At 57.8% G+C, this 16,507-nt stretch overlaps 2 protein-coding genes and 1 long non-coding RNA gene across 4 annotated transcripts; 2 read left to right on the forward strand and 1 right to left on the reverse strand.

The window, feature by feature from the left end:
- Positions 1-4,679: 4,679 nt before the first annotated feature.
- Positions 4,680-10,106, reverse strand: SPRED3 (sprouty related EVH1 domain containing 3). The gene is made up of 5 exons (XM_060130602.1): positions 10,021-10,106; positions 8,617-8,785; positions 8,429-8,508; positions 6,136-6,279; positions 4,680-5,404 (listed from the first exon to the last, which is right to left on the reverse strand). The coding sequence occupies exons 1-5, from the start codon at positions 10,102-10,104 to the stop codon at positions 4,739-4,741; spliced, it is 1,143 nt and encodes a 380-aa protein (XP_059986585.1). The 5' UTR covers positions 10,105-10,106; the 3' UTR covers positions 4,680-4,738.
- On the forward strand, positions 4,823-6,861 carry LOC132509506 (uncharacterized). The gene is made up of 2 exons (XR_009537038.1): positions 4,823-5,117; positions 6,605-6,861. It is a non-coding gene; the product is annotated as an uncharacterized LOC132509506 (long non-coding RNA).
- A 2,550-nt stretch (positions 10,107-12,656) lies between the features above and the next one.
- Positions 12,657-16,461, forward strand: GGN (gametogenetin). Of its 2 annotated transcripts, none has more exons than XM_060130470.1 (3): positions 12,657-12,748; positions 13,511-15,382; positions 16,293-16,461. In XM_060130470.1, exons 2-3 carry the CDS (start codon positions 13,530-13,532, stop codon positions 16,408-16,410), a joined length of 1,971 nt encoding a protein of 656 aa, XP_059986453.1. In that variant the 5' UTR covers positions 12,657-12,748; positions 13,511-13,529; the 3' UTR covers positions 16,411-16,461. The 2 variants fall into 2 exon arrangements, with proteins under 2 accessions (XP_059986453.1, XP_059986454.1); XM_060130471.1 differs by having other exon boundaries at positions 12,684-12,748; positions 13,472-15,382.
- Positions 16,462-16,507: the final 46 nt, after the last annotated feature.

A 16,507-nucleotide genomic window follows, 5' to 3' on the forward strand; every position in this document is an offset into this window, starting at 1 on the left:
AGAAACTCTTTCCCTCCTTTCCTACTTAGAGTTGGAATTCTGTCAGGGACCCAGGAATCCCAGCTACACACACACACACACACCAAACCGAGTTAGTCCGTTGGACCTTCACCCCTCTGCCCCCCTGAGCCTTGGAGAGAGGGAGCAGGTGCAATATATTATGGTGATTAAGAGATTGCACCCTAGGAGTGCAATCTTGTCTGCAGGCAAAGGTTAGGATTTGACTCCACCATTCACCACCATTGTGTTCCTGCCAAATTTCTTCACATCTGTGTAATGAGGGTAATAACGCCTACATTTTACAGTTGTTTGTGAGGATTAGTGCTTAGCAGACATCTACGGGGTACTCTATTAAAAATGACTAACATATATTGAGCATTTCGTGTGTGCTACTGGGCTAAGTATCTTATCTCTATTTTATGGAAGAGAAAACTGTGATGCAGAGAGGATGAATCACAGAGTGAATGCATGGTGGTGCCAGGACTCCAAATTCAGATCTGATTCCAAAGTCCGTGCTTTTTACCACTTAACCTATTACTATTGTTATTACTGCTCTTGTTTTTGTAGCTGTTGTTAAAATTATTGTTCCAGGTTTACTCTCTTCCGGACTCTTTTCTGGTCTCCTGTAGTTTCTGTAGTTCTACTGGGAGTGGGAGTGAACTGGGAGTAGAGCCTCAGGGAAGAAAAGGGCCAGAACCTGTTTCTCCAGGGCAGAGCCTACCCTTAATCTGTTTCCTCCATAGTCCTGCGTAGCCCAAGGCTGGGTACTCAGGGGGCATTTGTCGACCTTAATAAAATACTAAAAATTGATCAGGCCAAAGCCTTGGAGTCATAACCTTGACTCTACTCTTTATAGTGTACTCCATATCTAAATTGGTGAACTGGACCTTCAAAACAGATCCAGTATCTTGCCCACTTCTCCCCGCCTCCACTGCTCTCACCCTCGTCCTGTGCACCACTGTCCCCCCTGGACCATCCCAGCAGCCTTCACCGTGTCTCCACGGCCCCTCCTCCCCAGTATCTGTCCCCCACAGGCAGCAGATGGGAACCTATGAATACCTGAGTCAGGTTACATCCCTCCCATGCTTGGAGCCTTCCTGTAGTTCCACCTCACTCCGTGTGAGCAGAAAAGTCCATGCAGTAGCTTGCAAGGCCCCACAGATCCTCCCTGTCACCTTTCAGCCTTCATCTCCTAAGCACCCTCCTCCTTGCTTTCCCCCGTCCAGCTCCCTTGATGTCCCTTAGACTTACCAGGCATGCTTCTCCCTCAGGGCCTCGCACAACTGTCCCCTTTACCTGGAGTGCTCTTCCTGCAGACATCCACAAGACTCCCTCACCTCCTTCAGGGCTTTATTCAAACGCCAGCTCCTTAGTGGGGACTCCCTGACCACGCCAGCTACAACTGCCTGTATCCCCCATCTCCACTTTATTTTTTCTTTATAGTATGTATCATTTCTAACATGTTGTCTCCTTCACTGTAAGGCTCATAAGTTCCTTGTGGGAAAGGATTTTGTCTGTTCTGGCCTCGTGGCTTGAGGGATCTTAGTTTCCCAACCAGGGATTGAAACTGCACCCTTGGCAGTGAAAGTGATGTGGAGTCCTAACCACTGGACCGCCAGGGAATTCCCCAATTTTTGTCTGTTCTGTTCACTGCCTTATCCCCAGCGCCAATAAAAAGGGTGTCCAATAAATGTAGAGTGACTGGAGGTATAAGATTCAGCTGGAGGATCTGCTTGGGACTAAAGGATGGGAAGGGGAAAGGAGGATTTGGGTAGGGGACTGGTCTGGTGGTTCAGGAAGGTGAATGGATGGGGTGCATCAATGCAAATAAAGAACACAGGCTGAGACTTTGTCACAGACATTTCTTGGAGCCGATATCTCATGCCCCCTCCCCCGATGACAAGGCTGGGTCTTCGGCCCGCATCATCCCCCGCTACTTCAGCCTGCCCTGATAACAACACTGAGGTCACAGACTGGCTTAGAATCAAGATCAGGAAGATAAATGTCGGGGTGCCTCTCCCGAGTATGGGGGCCAAGCATCCAATCTGAGGGGCAAGCAGCTGGGAAATTGGGCCGGGGGGCTCCAGGGTCTGAGGTCTTCCTGGCTCCCAGGGTCATCCCTCCATGCACCCCTGATCTAGGGGTGATGAAGAGTAATCATGGATCAGAGGTGGGTATCAGCAGGGAGCAGGACTGGGAGACCTGGGAGAGGCGGTGCTGGGAGGTGGGAGCCAGGGAACCGTCCCCCAGCCCCCCACTTCATCCGCAGATCCCGCAGCACCTTACAGCACTCTGGTCCCCCGTCCCACCCCTCCCCAAAACGAGGTAGGTTAAGAATGGAGCTTCCCCCCGCCCACCACGGAAGGGAGGAGACCGAGGCACAGAGAGGGGGATGGGGACCCAGGCTGCCCCAGCCTCCAGTCCCTCCGCCCTCAGCTCTGGTGGGTCTGACAGTGATGAGAGCTGGGCAGAGTGGGGATGGGAGGGACACCCCCCTTTTCTCTCACCCATCCCAGGGTCTGCTTGAGAGAGCTGAATCTCACAGGTTCCGGATATAATAAATAGTTAATAATTTAAAGGAAGTGACAGGAGGATCCACCCCTCTGGCCCCCTTGACCTATCCCTTGAACCCCCACAAGGCTATCCAAGTCTGGGTAATGAGGAAAGGTAAGTGCACATTTCAAGGTGCTCGGGACCAGATGCAGGTCCCAAGCCCGTACAACATTGAGATTGTGTTGCTCCAAGACCGTGATACCCCCCCCCACGCAGGAGGCCATCAGATCTGTGGTACACTAGAAGTCCCATTCCACTCAGGGGAAAGTGACCTTGGAATCCCCCTTCCCCAGAAGAGGACTCTCAATGGGCCATGAACCACGCTTTCAAACTTTCTGAAACAACCCCCAACTCTGAAATGGAAGAGAAGGAGTTAACAGAGGGGCAGATCATAAAAGGCTTGGACTAGGGCTAGGACTCAAAGTTGGGCTTGGAAGAGAGTCTGCAAGGTTGGCATGTGTGTGTGTGGCCTTTGTGCCAATAGAGCCATATCTAGTTGCCTTTGTGCAATGCCCACCTTCCTCTGAGGGCACAGCATGGCCAGCCCCACTCACCACCTTGGCTGTGTGCCTCTGCTTCATGAACAGCTTGCACAATCATCTACAGCAATGCTGGGTCCTAGAGATGGGAGCAGGGGTGCTCTTGGTTGGTCCTGGAATCCAGGAACATTACCTCAAAATGTTTTTTTCCCCTTAGGGTAAAGGGGTAGTTCTGTGGGATACTGAGAGCTTGGGCTGGAGTCCTTGGGACTAGAATTCCAGTGTCTGGGAACTTGGGGTTTCAGGGGCGTATGGATGGCAGGATTCAACGGGCAGCAGGTCTCAGGGAATGCACAAGCTGGGCCTGGGAAGTATCAGGCTAGAGAGGTTTGGGTCCAAAGAAATCTGGGATCTGAAGGTGCTAGGGTCCCAGGGAGCCTCAGATTTGTCTCTGGTATGGAGGGACCAAGGTCTTGGGTCAGGGACGATCCCAATATTGTGTAGGCTTGAGTGCTGAATTTGGGGGTCAATGGCACCTTGGGGTCTTGGATCTAGTGCTCCTAAAGCACCTTGGGGTCACTCAGGGGCAAGGGGTCAGAGGTCTGAGTTGCCATGAACATCCCATCTTGTGGGAGCTGGGCTCCCAGCCTTTAGTGGATTGGGGAATTTGTGGGTACGAAGAAGCCAAAGATTCCAGGACATTCTGGGGCTTGAAATGCAAGTCCAAGGAGGATTGGAAGAGGGCTATCTGAGGGGTTGGGACCAATGTGTTGGGCCCTGAGGTGTTGGTTGCCTCCAGTCTTACACCTGCGGGACTAGGCATCTCAGAGTCCTACATATGAAGTCGAAAGCTCCTGGGAACACAGCTTGGTGTTGGTGGTCTACAGACTTCTTTGATCCCTGGCTCACAGAGCATCTTGGAGTCTTAATTCTGGATCTTGGGCAGTGTGCATGTGGGGAGGGGGGCTCTGAGATGGGTCTCCCAAGTCATTTGGGTCAGAGAACATCCGTTTGAGCACATCCAAGGACTCAGAGTATCTTAAGAGGATTCGGTATCTAAGAAGTCCTGGGGCTACAAGAACATCTCAGATACAGGTGCTCCGAGTTTTAGGTGAGCATTCAGGAACGATTTGGGGGTGATTCTGGGTCTTAGGGTCTCAAGATCTGGGAGTAATTGTATACAGGCAGGGTCAGGTACCGGCAACTCCTAATTCTGGGGTTGTAATTTGAGGGTTCATGGTGCCAGGCATGACTGGGTCTAGATTGGTAATTTGAACAGTGAGTCAGGATTCAGAGCCCAATTCTCAGGGATCCGTGTGCTCCCCTGCCTGCCTGAGGTGAAGAGTCTGGGCATCCCTGGAATCTGCTCAGTCTAGGCCAGAGCGGGGCGGAGTGGGGATGGAGAACGGGGACGCCAGAACTCAGGATGTCTGGGACCTCTTGGACAGACATCCCAATGAAGCTGGTTCTGGGGTCTCTCAGTCCTACATTTGGGGTCCAGGTTCCAGGTCTGGGGTCTCTCAATCCAAACTCAAGCTCCAAGTTCCGGGTGTGTCTAGGTTTGGGTTTGGGGTCCGAACGGATCCAAACTCAAGCTCCAAGTTCCGGGTGTGTCTAGGTTTGGGTTTGGGGTCCGAACGGAGTCCGGGGTCCTGGACCCTCAATTTTGGGTCCTCGGTCCGGCTACCGGACCCACCAGGCCGTCCTCACCGCGCCGCCTCCTCGTGGCGACCCCCGCAGCCTGCGCAGCCGCATCGCGCTGCGACCCAGTGGCATGCGCGCAGGGGCGCGTAGCAGCAGAGGCAGGGCACGGCGAGGGAGAGTGCGGCCAGCGCGGCCCAGCGCGCGGCGGGGCGCGGGTGGCCCGGCTCGCAGGCGCACGGGTCCGAGAAGTCGCCCTCGGCATCCGACAGGCAGTGGTAGAGCAAGCTCTCGGCGCACCACAGGCAGCTGAGACGGCGCACCAGCCGGCGACCCGGGTCCGGGGCCTCGGCGCAGCGGCCGCCGCGCCCGTCGGCGCGACGGCGGAAGAGCGCGCGGCAGTGCACGCAGCGCGCCGCCTCCTCCGCCTCCGGGGAGGCCTTGGTAGGTGCAGGGGCCGGGCCGGGGCCCGGGGGTGGGCGAACCGGGGGTGCTGGAGGCGCAGCCTCGGTGAGAGGGGCGGGCAGGGCTGTGGGGGGCCCCAGGGCTGCGCCCCTCAACGCGCCGGTCTTGGCGAAGCGCACGACGCAGGTGGATAGGGCGAGGGGTGCGGGTGGCCCAGCTCGCCGGTAATCCTCATAGCCGCGGCCGCCCCAGCCCAGTCCCCCTGTCCCGGCCAGGGGTTCTGAAGGCTCCGGAATCCCCGTGAACGGTAGGAGCGGAGGGTAGCTCTGCGGGACGAAGACAAAGGAGAAGAAGTTAGCGGGGTCTGTGGTGCCCCACATCCCACCACAATCCATCCCGGCCTTAGAAGACCCGAGAATCCACAGACCCAGCCACAGGCGTCATTCATCCTAGGATCCTGCCCTGGTATCCTGACTGCCTGGGTCCGGTACTCAGACTTGTAAGTCCTCAGCCCACTCCCCTCCCAGGGACAGAGGACATCTAGGGACCGGCAGAAGACTCCGGGCACCAAACCCACACCTTAAGGACCCAGTGGTCCAGGCTCTCAGTCCTGCCCTCTCTCAAGATCCGGGGTCCCAGTACCCAGCCCCCTCTACTCCCAGATTCAAGACTCCTGGACCCCAGCCGTCTCCTCCTTCAGGACGCAGGAGTCTGGTCCCCAGGTCCCTTTTACCCCTTGGATACTGAGCCCTACCCCTCGTGAATTAAGCACTAAAGGACTCCTTCCACGAGTACCACCAACTTCCTAATGTAGTCATTGTCCGAGTCGTCCCCTAAACCTCTGTGAAATTCAGAACTTTCCAGTCTCCAAGAGCGCAGGAGACGCAGGAAGCCCTCACCCAACCTTCCGAGGAACCCAGGCCTAAGCTCCCCCGCCATAAGTCGGGTCAGCCATCCCTTAGAATCTGTGGTTTCTTGCCCCTCTGCGGCCTCACTTCCCGCCCACTTTCGGGACCCCAGCGCCCGGCCTTATTTCACCGGGGGTCGGAGGTCGCACCTGAGCTGACGAGCGGCGGCGCTGGGGGGGCGTGGCCGGCCCGAAGCCAGAAGCTGACTCCACGGTGACGATGGGGGCCGCCGCTGCGGTGGGAGGCGTCTCCTGGTGGCTGTGACTGGAGGAGGAGTCGCTGTCCACGTGGGACTGGGGGAGATTGGCGGCCTCAGAGCCGGGACCCCTGGCACAGCCGATGCCCTTACATAGACCCCCTCCCATTGTGAGCGAGGGCTCTGCGGCCAGACAGGCCTGGGTTCAAGCCCCGGCTCTGCCACTGACTGGTTGTGTGACCTCCGGCAAGTGAGCTCAGCTCTTTGAGCCTCAGTTTCCTCTTCTGTAAAATGGGGATCATAATATTGTCTATTCGTAACGATGTGGTTAGGACCCACTGTAAAGGGCATAAACATGCCTGAAGTACAGGAAGGGCTGGAAATGGTTATTATTATTTGACTTTCTCTTCTTATCTGCTCAGCTCACCAACCTACAGAACATCAAACCAACCTCCCTTCTCAGAAGCCCTCTCCCTTGGCTGTCAGCTGCCTTCCTGCCTCCTTCCCACCACCACACCTTTACTGGGGCAGTTCCACCCACCTGGAATGTGTTCCTTCCCATCCAAACCAAGCTCTGTCCTTTACGAGCTTCTCAGACCCTTGGTTTCCTTTCTGTAACTTGGGAATAATTCCCACCTCATCCGATTACTATCTTCAATAAACATTCATTGAGCACCCACGACATGCCAGGCTCACAAAGGCCATCGGGAGGGTGTGAGATGGAGCATGGAGAGCACAGCATCTTTCCTGAGTAAGTGCTCAATAAGTGGGACCTGTCTGTGTGACTTTGTAGACCCACCTGCATCTCCCATTACCCTGGGAATCTCCCTTTTCTGCCCAGGGAACCAGTTTTGTTCTTCCAAGTGTTCTCGAGCAACTCCCACTGTACCCCAGCAAATGCCAAATCGAATCCGACATTATGTGCATTTATTCATTCAATCAATTTATTCAACACATATTTACTGAACACTTACTGTCTACCAGGCACTGTTTTAAGCATTGAAGATGCAGCAAGAAAGCAACAAAAGATCCTTGCCCTCCTGGAGCTGACATGCTAGCATGAGAGATGGACAGTAAAGTCATTGATAAGAAAACTGTCTATTGGGAGAGGAAATACAAAAAATATCTTAGAAGATGGGGATAAAGAGTAGGATAAGGAGCACTGGGAGATTTTAAACAGGTTACTCAGGGAGGGCCTCACTAAGGTGATGTGTGTGTAAAGCCCTGAAGGAAATAAGGGAATAAGCCATATGGAAATTTGGGGAAGAGTGTTCTAAGACAGAGGAACGGCGAGTGCAAAGGCGCTGAGACAGGAATGTGCTGCCCTTTTGGAGTACCAGTAGGAGGCCAGTGTGGCTAAAGCCAGGTGAGCATGAGGGAGAGTAATAGGAGGCCAGATCGTGTGGGATCTTATGTGCCACTGTGAGGACTTTGTCCTTTACCACGAGTGAGATGGAGCCTGGGTAGGGTTGTAAGTGGGAGATATCCATGATTTGACTTAGATGTCAATAGGGTCCCTCTCTGTGTGTGGGGAAAGGAGATGGTGGGGAGGGGGCAGTTGATGAGATGGTCCAGTGGGGAGATGAGGTTGAACAGTAACCAGGTTGGAGGCACATTCCGATCATTTTGAAAGTGGAACCAGGGAATTCCCTGGAAATCCAGTGGTTAGGACTCAGCGCTTTCACTGCCAGGGCCTGGGTTCAATCCCCAGTCTGGGAACTAAGATCCCACAAGCCATGCAGTGTGGCCAAATTAAAAAAAAAAAAGAAAGAAAGTGGAGCCAATATTTGCTGACAGATTAGATGAGGGGCATAAAAGAGGAGAGGAGGCAAGGATGACTCCAAGGTTTGTACCCCTAAGAAGGATGGATTTCCCATTAATTTGTTCATCCATTTACTTTTAATATTTATTCATTTTTATAGTGTACCTTAATATTTTTTCTGCCTTTCCACACTAGAATAGAAGCTCCTCGAGGAAAGGGACTTTGTTTTGTTCACTGATGTATCCCCAGTGCTTAAAACACTTCTTATTCAAGGTGTTCAATAAATACCCTTGAATGAACATATAAATCAGGATAGAACAGAAAAACTAGAAAAACTGGGATCAAAATTGACACTATTGTTTGGGCCCCAATTCGTGTGCCCAGCACATGGCATGGTGCTGGATACACAGTAGGTGCTCAAGAATGTTTGTAGCATAGTAAGAAACCCCTGCCCTCCCAGCAGAGCTGCCTCCTGGAGACTCACCGTCAGAGGGCAGGGAGTGTCTGCGGTATCCTGGGAAGGGGAGGAGGAAGAGGAGGAGGAGGAGGAGGGGGTGAGCGAGCCTGGGGCAGGGAGAAAGGCAGAGAGTGAGTTCCCTGGGCCCGGCTTCTCCCACCCTCCACCCCAGCCCCCCACCACCACCACCAATGCCCACCACCTGCACCACTCACCTCGACCCAGCGCAGCCAGTGCTGCCAGCAGGCTCTTCTGGAACTCATCAGCCTCTGCCGGACTCTGAAACGTCAGCCCAAACTTGCAGTCACCCAGGCTCCAGTGATGGAAGATGGGGTTCACCTTGTTGTAAACCAAGCCTGGCCGCAGGGTACACTCCAAGGTGGTCTGAGGGGGGCAGGAAGGGGCCAGGTCAGATATCCCCCCTTCCAGCCATGCCTGTGACTTCCCCAGACTCTATACCAGAGCATCCCACAAACTTCATTTCTCAACCCTAGGTGTACCCTTGAACCCTGATCAACACCCCAATACCACTCCCCAACTTTACTGGGCACACCTCTGATACTCCAATATTTCCCCCAAACCCCTTGATCCCTACATTTTCCTAACCACCCCCCGCCCCATATCTCAATAGGAATCCCAAATTTTATTGAATGCCTCAAAAAATGAGTCAACCTCTTTCTGAGAGCCAATATCCCCCATGTGACTCAATCATACTCCCCAAATTTTACTGAACATCTCAAAATGTTATTGTTAATCCCCTTCTGATGCCCCAATAAGCTCCCCAAATATTATCCCCAAATTCTTAACAAACTCCCACATATTTCCCCTCCTGATGCTGGTCAACACCCTAGAAGTTCCCTCATCTTTTTGCCCAACAACACTATATTCTTTGACACCATTTCAAACCCCCCTACATTGTTCCTTCCGATCCTTGCTCTGAAATTCAACCCTTACTCCAAGCCTTTTCAAACGATCCAAACCTTTCTACTACACCCCCAGCTGCAACGTCAACATTCTCTTTCCATTTCAGGCCAGACAGCCCAGAACATTCCTGCTGAACCCACATTAGGATTGTAAACCCTACTGGACACTTCCAGATGGTCCCCCCACCAAATGCCTCCATACACTTAGGGCAGACAGGGGCCAGTGGTGTAAAATCCTCGTGATGAGAATCTCTGAGCAAGATGGAGCCACGGGGAGGGTTCCGAGCCGAGGAGGGATAGGATCTGAGTCAGGTGTTAGCCCAGCCCCTTTTGAACAGACTGAGGTTGGGGGAGGGAGCAGCAGAAGGGCAAAGAGACCAGTGCGAGGCTGCTGTGACAGTCCAGCAGGCAACGGCAGTGGACAGGACCTGCTTAATACCCCCAATAGTCCCCAAACTCCCCACTCTCAGAGGACAGATATGCTTCCAACTCCATCCCACACCCCGGTGCTGCGAGATGACCTGACCTCACCTCTACATCCCCAGTCCCATTCCCCTACTTCCCCACACCCTCACCCTACCCCCACGCCCCAGGGTGGCTCACTTTCTGGTCCCGGAGGCGCTCCCCGTGGATGACGTAGTGCCCCTGGCGGGCCCCCCCCTCGGGCCTGGCCCCTCGGACCCGACATACGCTCACCTGGCTGAGGCCCCCGCCCCCCACAGGCAGCCAGCCCCCACTGGAGTCATCTCGGGCCATCACCACGGCTCGGACCCGAACCATGTACCTGGAGGAGGTGGGGGGACAGGGACAACAGGGTCAGTGAGCGTCAATCCTGCTCTCCAATTCAGTGTTCCCCCAACCCTCATCTCTGCTCTTCATCCCTCACAGCTGGATCTACTGCACCCTTAGCCACCCCTACTCACCTTACCTTCCACACCCACCTCCTCCCCTAGGCCCACTGTCTCCCCATACCCGTCACCTCTCTTATGCCCACCTTCTTCCAGCATGGCTTCTTTCTTCCTCTTGCCATCTCTTTTCTCCCATGCCTACCTTCTTCTCCATATCTACCTTTTTTCTCCATACCCACCTTTCCTCCCTTTCCCCATCTTTCCCATCCTCACCCCCATAGCTTTGCTCTTCCACTTCCCTTCCTCCTCCTGCTCATCCCCTATCAACCCTGTCTCCTTCTCCTCCCTCAGCACGTACCCACGGCCCCACCCATCGTCCCCCTCACAGCTGGGTGCCTGCGCATATGTATTTTCTTAGAGCCCATCAACTCAGCTCCAGTCCCCCCTACACTGCCTCCGCACCCTGCCGCCCAGGCCACTGGCTGGGTGAGAAACCCAGGCTCTCTTCCCCCCCACCCCTTCCCGGATTTATGAATGAGACCGGATGCAAAGCTCACTGAGTCACCCAGCAACGGGAGATGGGCAGGGAGCAGGGAGAGAACCAGAAATGGCCAGAGACAGGCCGAAAGGGAGATGGAGGCAGAGGAAGCCAGAAACGGGCGACCGAGACACATCCAGAGAGCATTTCATTCACAAAAATCAAGCCTGCTCTCTCAGGCCCCTGCCGAGGAAAGGCAAGGGGCAGAGATTGCGGGGGGTGGGGGGCGGGGGGAATTGATCCCTCCTCCTCTCCCTCCCCGCCCCAGCATCTTTCAGAACCATCTTACCCCGCCCCCCAGCTCAAGGGACGTAGCCCTCCGCCCAGTAATTGGGATCAGCGTCCAACCCCTCACTACCGCCGAGCGCAGGGACCTTGGCGCCCCAGCCTTAGGGACCCCAGCATCGAGGTCTAGCCCCTTCCCCCACCTGCAGGCTGCCGGGTTTCCCCAGCCCTTGGGGAGGGGAAGGGGCGGCCGCAGCGCCCCCAGCCCCCTTTTCTCAATGGGATGGGATTTTGTGAATGAGCAGTCACGTGACGCTGCTTCCTTTGTCCGCCCGCCTCCCCCGACAACAGGTGAAGCAGAGAAAGAGGGCAGGGGTCCCCCCCGCACCAGGGCCTACTGGGATGGGACGCCGGGCTTTCTGGATGCCCTACGCTCCCCACACATCTGTTTCCCGGGGGGGAGTGGTCCCCTGAGTTCCCCAACGGTGAGGGTCCAGTACGGAATTTTATGAATGGGGCGTCCTCCGAGGAAGTCCAGGCCCCCCAAATGGACACTGGTACCCCAAATGGCTGCCGCGCAGTTTGGGGGCCCCCACCCCCTTGTCCTCCCAGCCAGGGTCCGGGGGGGCGCCCCGGTGGGCAGGAGGCGCAGCGCGGTGCTGTCTGCCCCCTCACCGTGACAGGCGGTCTGTCAGCCCCCGCCCCCTCGCCCCCTCTGCACCTGCCTGGGAGGCTCCGGCCGGGCTCCGAGCGGTGGCGACGTGGCCTCCTCCTCCTCCTCCTCCTCCTCCTGTTCGCTCCGGCTCCCTCGCTGGCTCCGGCGGCGCTAGAGACGGGCACCGGGAGCCGGGGCGAGGGGGGAGGGAGGGGGAACCTGAAAGATGGGTGGGGGGGAGGGGGCGGCTTGGGGGAGGGGTAAGCGCGAGGCAGGCGCACTTGCCCGCTGGGTCCTAGAGCCCGGCACTGGCTCCAGCGAACAGCCCCCCAGCCCGCATTTTCTCAGGATCCAGAGAGGATCCCCTACTTTCCCACCCATCCGCGCCATTGGTCCCTGAGGATATGAGGAAGGGGTCCGGGACGGAGCCTGGTCTCAAGGTTCTAAAGAGGCGAGGGTCTACGTTTTGGGTTCTAAATGGGAGGGGCTGGGTGCCCGGCTAGGTTCGAAAAGGGGTGGGGCAAGAAGGGAGCATTTGCAAGGAGGCGGGGTCGGAGGACCTGGGGGAAGGAGAGGGGGAAGGAGAGGGTGAGGACGCCGAAGGCGCGGACAAGCGCGTGCGTCAAGAAAGGGGCGGGTCCACGGAGGAAGGACCTTCTGGGCGGGCCCGAGCAAGGAGAGGGTCTAGGGAAGAGAGGTTTCCAAGTCCTAAGGGGGCGGAGCTTATAAGTAAATTTTCTTTAGGGGCTGGACGACGGAGAGCTCCAAAAGGGAGGAGCTACGTAGCAGTGTTTGTAATGGGCGGGGCTTCGGGAGAGAGACTAACGGAGAGGGGCGGGGCATTATAAAGGGGAGGGGCTTAAAACGTTCTATAGGGGTGGGGCCTAGGACTACAAGGCTTGGGGGCGGGGAAGAAGACTCCCGAGTATTTCAAAGGGAGAACCGGGTTCGTAAGGGGCCGTGCCCAAGCTGGCTCAAGGAGGGCGGGGCCTCGAGCCCGGGGGCGTGGCCTAGATCTCGGGGTCCGCCCTCGCAGTCTCGCCCACTTGCCTTCACCCGCAACCCCGTTCTTTTCGGTTATTTTCTGCTACGGCCGTTCCCTGCCCTGCCCTGGGCCCAGGGGGCCGCGGCCTGAACTTTGGTCAGCTGGAGGAGTCGGTGAGTGGGATCCTCTGAGCGAAGGAGTAGCCAGGACGGAGCTTGGGTAAAGGGGTGGGGCCTGAGAGTGAGGCCTGCAGCTAGACCAGGAGCGGGAAAAGAAATTTAGGACTAAAGCCTGGGAAGAGGGCAGGACCAAATGATCAACACAGAGAGAGAGATCTGAGGGTTAGAGGTGGTGACTGAGCGGTTAGCCTGACAAGAATACCGGGAATTTGTTAAGCGGAGGCGGGGCCAGACCTGGGGCGGGGGGTGTTGTGAAGGCCAGATTCTCTGACAATCGGGGCGGGACCACAGAGCGGGGGCGGGGCCTGGGCCTCTGGAGCCTATTTAGAGTCCAGGGAGAAAAGCTTGAACTCTTTGTAGGCCTTATAGGCTACAGAGCACAACCATCATGAGTGATGTGGCCTGAGTGACTGACAGGAAAGCGGGCAAGACCTGTGTCTTGGGGCTTAGAGACCTCAGACGTGGTCAAAGTGTAGGGATGTGATATGAGGGACCAGCCAGGGAGACAGGGACCCAACCTTAGTACACTAGGAGGATGGAGGACTAAGTATCTGAACAGCAACTGTATGGGGCCACGGGGAAGAAGACGTGAACATCAAGAGTCACGGAACAGGAATGCGGGGAGAGACTAGTGCCTGAGTGGACCTTGGAGGACAAGGGCGGGGTTGGCGCTGACGGATAGGACCAAGTACAGCCAGCCTCGTGGGGTTCCCACAGCCCTGGCAGATTGACTGGCGGAAGTTTTTCTGACCACAGCCCCTGACCTCCGTCAGAAATGGGGAACGTGCAGTCGGAGTCGTCCGCGGGCGGGGGCTCCCGAAAAGAGCAGGCCTTGGACCCGTCCTCCGACTCCCGCCGGACATCACTGTTGGAGCCCAAGGGGACCCCCTCCTCCCCGGCCATGCGCCTGGCTCGCGGGCTGGGCGTCTGGTTCCCTGGCAGCTCCACGTCCCCGGGCCTCCTGGTACCCCCAGAGCCCCAGGCCTCACCCTCACCCCTGCCCCTGACCTTAGAACTGCCCTCGCCAGTGACGCCCCCTTCAGAGGAGGCGACTGCGGCCGCGGTCTCCACACCACCCCCGTCCCCCGTGGGGACCCTGCTGCCCGCGCCATCTAAGTGGCGAAAACCCACAGGCACTTCGGAGCCCCGGATCCGCGGTCTGCTGGAGGCGAGCCATCGCAGCCAGGGCGACCCTCCCAACCTCCGCCCGCTGCCGCCGCCGCCCCGGCAACTAACCGGAGAGGACCCCGACCCTGTCCCGAGGGCCCCATCCCCGACTCCGCCGCCCTTGGAGCCGCCACTACCGACACCTTCCGACCAGCAGCCCCCAGAACGCAGAAGCACTCCTGCTCTGGCCACGTCCGCCGCAACCCCTACAGAAAGCCAGGCCAGGCACGGTAGCGAGGGCCAGACGACCGGCAGAGGGGCACCTCCCCAAGCAGGCGAGGGCGAAATGGCCCGGCCTGTGGCCTCCGAGCCCGGCCTGAGCCTGTTGTGTAAAGTCACCTTCAAGTCGGGGCCCCAACTGTCCCCTGCGGCAGCGTCGAGTTCCTTAGCGGCCAAAGCCTCTCTCGGGGGCGGCGGCGGAGGAGGACTCTTCGCCGCCGCCTCGGGCGCCATCTCCTACGCTGAGGTCCTGAAGCAGGGACCCCTGGCTCCTGGGGCGTCTCGCCCCTCGGGAGAGGTCCCTCGGGGAACTCATGAAGCAGAGGGCGGTGATGGAGACGGCGAGGGGTGTTCTGGACCACCCTCGGCGCCTGCGTCCCACGCCCGGACCCTTACTCCTCCATCCTACACCACCTTTGTAGGCTCGAAGCCCAAATTTGACTGGGTGAGCCTCCCTGATGGCCCTGAACGCCAATTTCGCTTCAGTGGAGCTGGCGGAGGCGTCGGGGCGCCCCGACGGCGCGCAGTCGCGCTCTCAGGGCCCAGGGGCTCCCCGCCGCCTCCGCCAGGGCGGATGCATCCAGCTCCCAGGCCCCGGAGGCCCGCACCCACCTTGCTGGCGCCACCTGTGTTCATCTTCCCGGCGCCCACCAATGGCGAGACTGTGCGCCCCGGGCCTCCCAGCCCGCAGGAGTTGCTGCCGCCGCCGCCAGCGCCGCCGCCGCCGCCCACGCCACCACCCACGCCGCCTCCCGCGCCGCAGCCGCCAGTACTCCAGCCAACGCGGCTGCCCGTGGCGCTCCCGCCCACCCCAAGCCCTGGCCACTTGGAGTCGGCCGTGGCTCCCGCCCCGGCTCCCGCTCTGCCCCTCGCCTTGGCCGCTGACCGGGCCCCAGGCCCGGCCTCACCCCCGGCTCCAGCTCCCACCGTGGCTGAGCCATCGCCACCTGCGCCCGCGCCCGTCAAGGTCCGCACGCGCCGGAACAGGGGTCCCCGCGCAGCCCGGGCCGCTCCGCGTGAGGATGGCGCGCCTGGAGATGGTCCTCGCGAATGTACTGCAACTACTGTGACTGACAGCGGTGGTGGAGGGGGGGGTGGCAGCGGGGCTCCTCCAGCGGGGACGGTTAACTCGGGCGCCACGCGCCACTGGCCACCCTTCCAGGTGCTTAAGTCTTGTCCCTTCAAGTGTTACTGCCGCCACCAGCCACGCCATCGCCGCCTGCCACGCAACGTGTCTGCCTGGTGAGGGGAGGTTGGGGAGTTGGGAGGGGAGTTATACCCTTCCAAGTCCTGAACCCGACTTTCCTGGAGTGCCCCATTCAACCCTTTGGCGTCCTGACCCCAGCTGACCCTAGACCCTCCCCTTGGCTGCATCTCAAACCCAGCTGAGCTCCAACCCTTCAGAACCAAGAGGAGCCTTGATATCATGCTGATCCCTGACAGAGAACACCTTGGCCCCGCTCCTTAGTATCCAGACCTCCAACGTGACCCTTGGCCCTCTTATTACTCTCTGGAGCCATCAGGGAGGGAAAACTGGTCCCAGCTGGCCTGACCCTATTCACTGCATTGACCCTGTCCCTGGTGACATCAAGGACCACATCCCAGGCTCTTCAGGGATGGGATGGGAGATGATGGTCTTCTGGAACCAAACGGGTATAAATGCAGGCCTCCAAAGGAAGCCCCAGGCCTAGCCCCCCAGACTCCTTACCCCTCCAGCCTTTGGCACCTTCTCCCGACGGACCCAAGACTTTGACCGCCAGAGGGCACTGATATCCCAGTCCTTGTGCTGCAGAGGTTACTCCTGATTCAGGGGAGACACTGCATCCTGCGATTACCTCTCCTTCACCCCTGAATCTCAGGATCTGGTCATCAGGGTCTGTCTGACCCTGGCTCCTGAGGAACCTGAATAACTGGGAGACCCTCTTCCCTGGTGCCTCTGGGGCTCAGCTGGGACCTGAAGGGGGAGTTGGGAGAACTACTATCACCAACCCTCAGCCCCCTTTCCTACTAAGTTTAAGTGGATACAGCCCGGCTCTAAACTACCTTTGGGATATGCAGACATGGTCCCTTACACAGATGGAGAAAGTGGAGCCTAGAAGGGGTAAGGGCCTGGCCACATAGCCAGGTCCTGAAGATTCCACCTTCTCCCTAGGCTGAGCACACCCACCAACCACCTGAGTGAGCCACCCTGGGTCACCACCATCAAGCTGGCCGGCTCCCTGGTAGCTGGGCTGGAGCACTACGACTTGCAGGCTACCCATTCCAACTGAGTGCAGTCTGCTCAATGCCCTCTGCCTTCCCCTCCTTGACAATAAAATAACCATCCAGATGCCTAGATGCCTGTCAGTCACTGGCTAAGGGTTGAAG

This window comes from Lagenorhynchus albirostris, chromosome 19 (genome assembly GCF_949774975.1).
Source record: "Lagenorhynchus albirostris chromosome 19, mLagAlb1.1, whole genome shotgun sequence".
In the NCBI taxonomy this organism is placed as follows: domain Eukaryota; kingdom Metazoa; phylum Chordata; class Mammalia; order Artiodactyla; family Delphinidae; genus Lagenorhynchus; species Lagenorhynchus albirostris.

Coding starts and splice junctions, on each gene's coding strand:
- SPRED3 (XM_060130602.1), bottom strand. CDS start 10,104: ATGGTTCGGGTCCGAGCCGTGGTGATGGCCCGAGATGACTCCAGTGGG. Junction 8,786..10,020: donor GGGGCGGGGGCCTCAGCCAG/GTGAGCGTATGT, acceptor TGCCCCCCTCAG/ACCACCTTGGAGTGTACCCT. Junction 8,509..8,616: donor ACTGGCTGCGCTGGGTCGAG/GTGAGTGGTGCA, acceptor TCCCTGCCCCAG/GCTCGCTCACCCCCTCCTCC.
- GGN (XM_060130470.1), top strand. CDS start 13,530: ATGGGGAACGTGCAGTCGGAGTCGTCCGCGGGCGGGGGCTCCCGAAAA. Junction 15,383..16,292: donor CCACGCAACGTGTCTGCCTG/GTGAGGGGAGGT, acceptor CCTTCTCCCTAG/GCTGAGCACACCCACCAACC.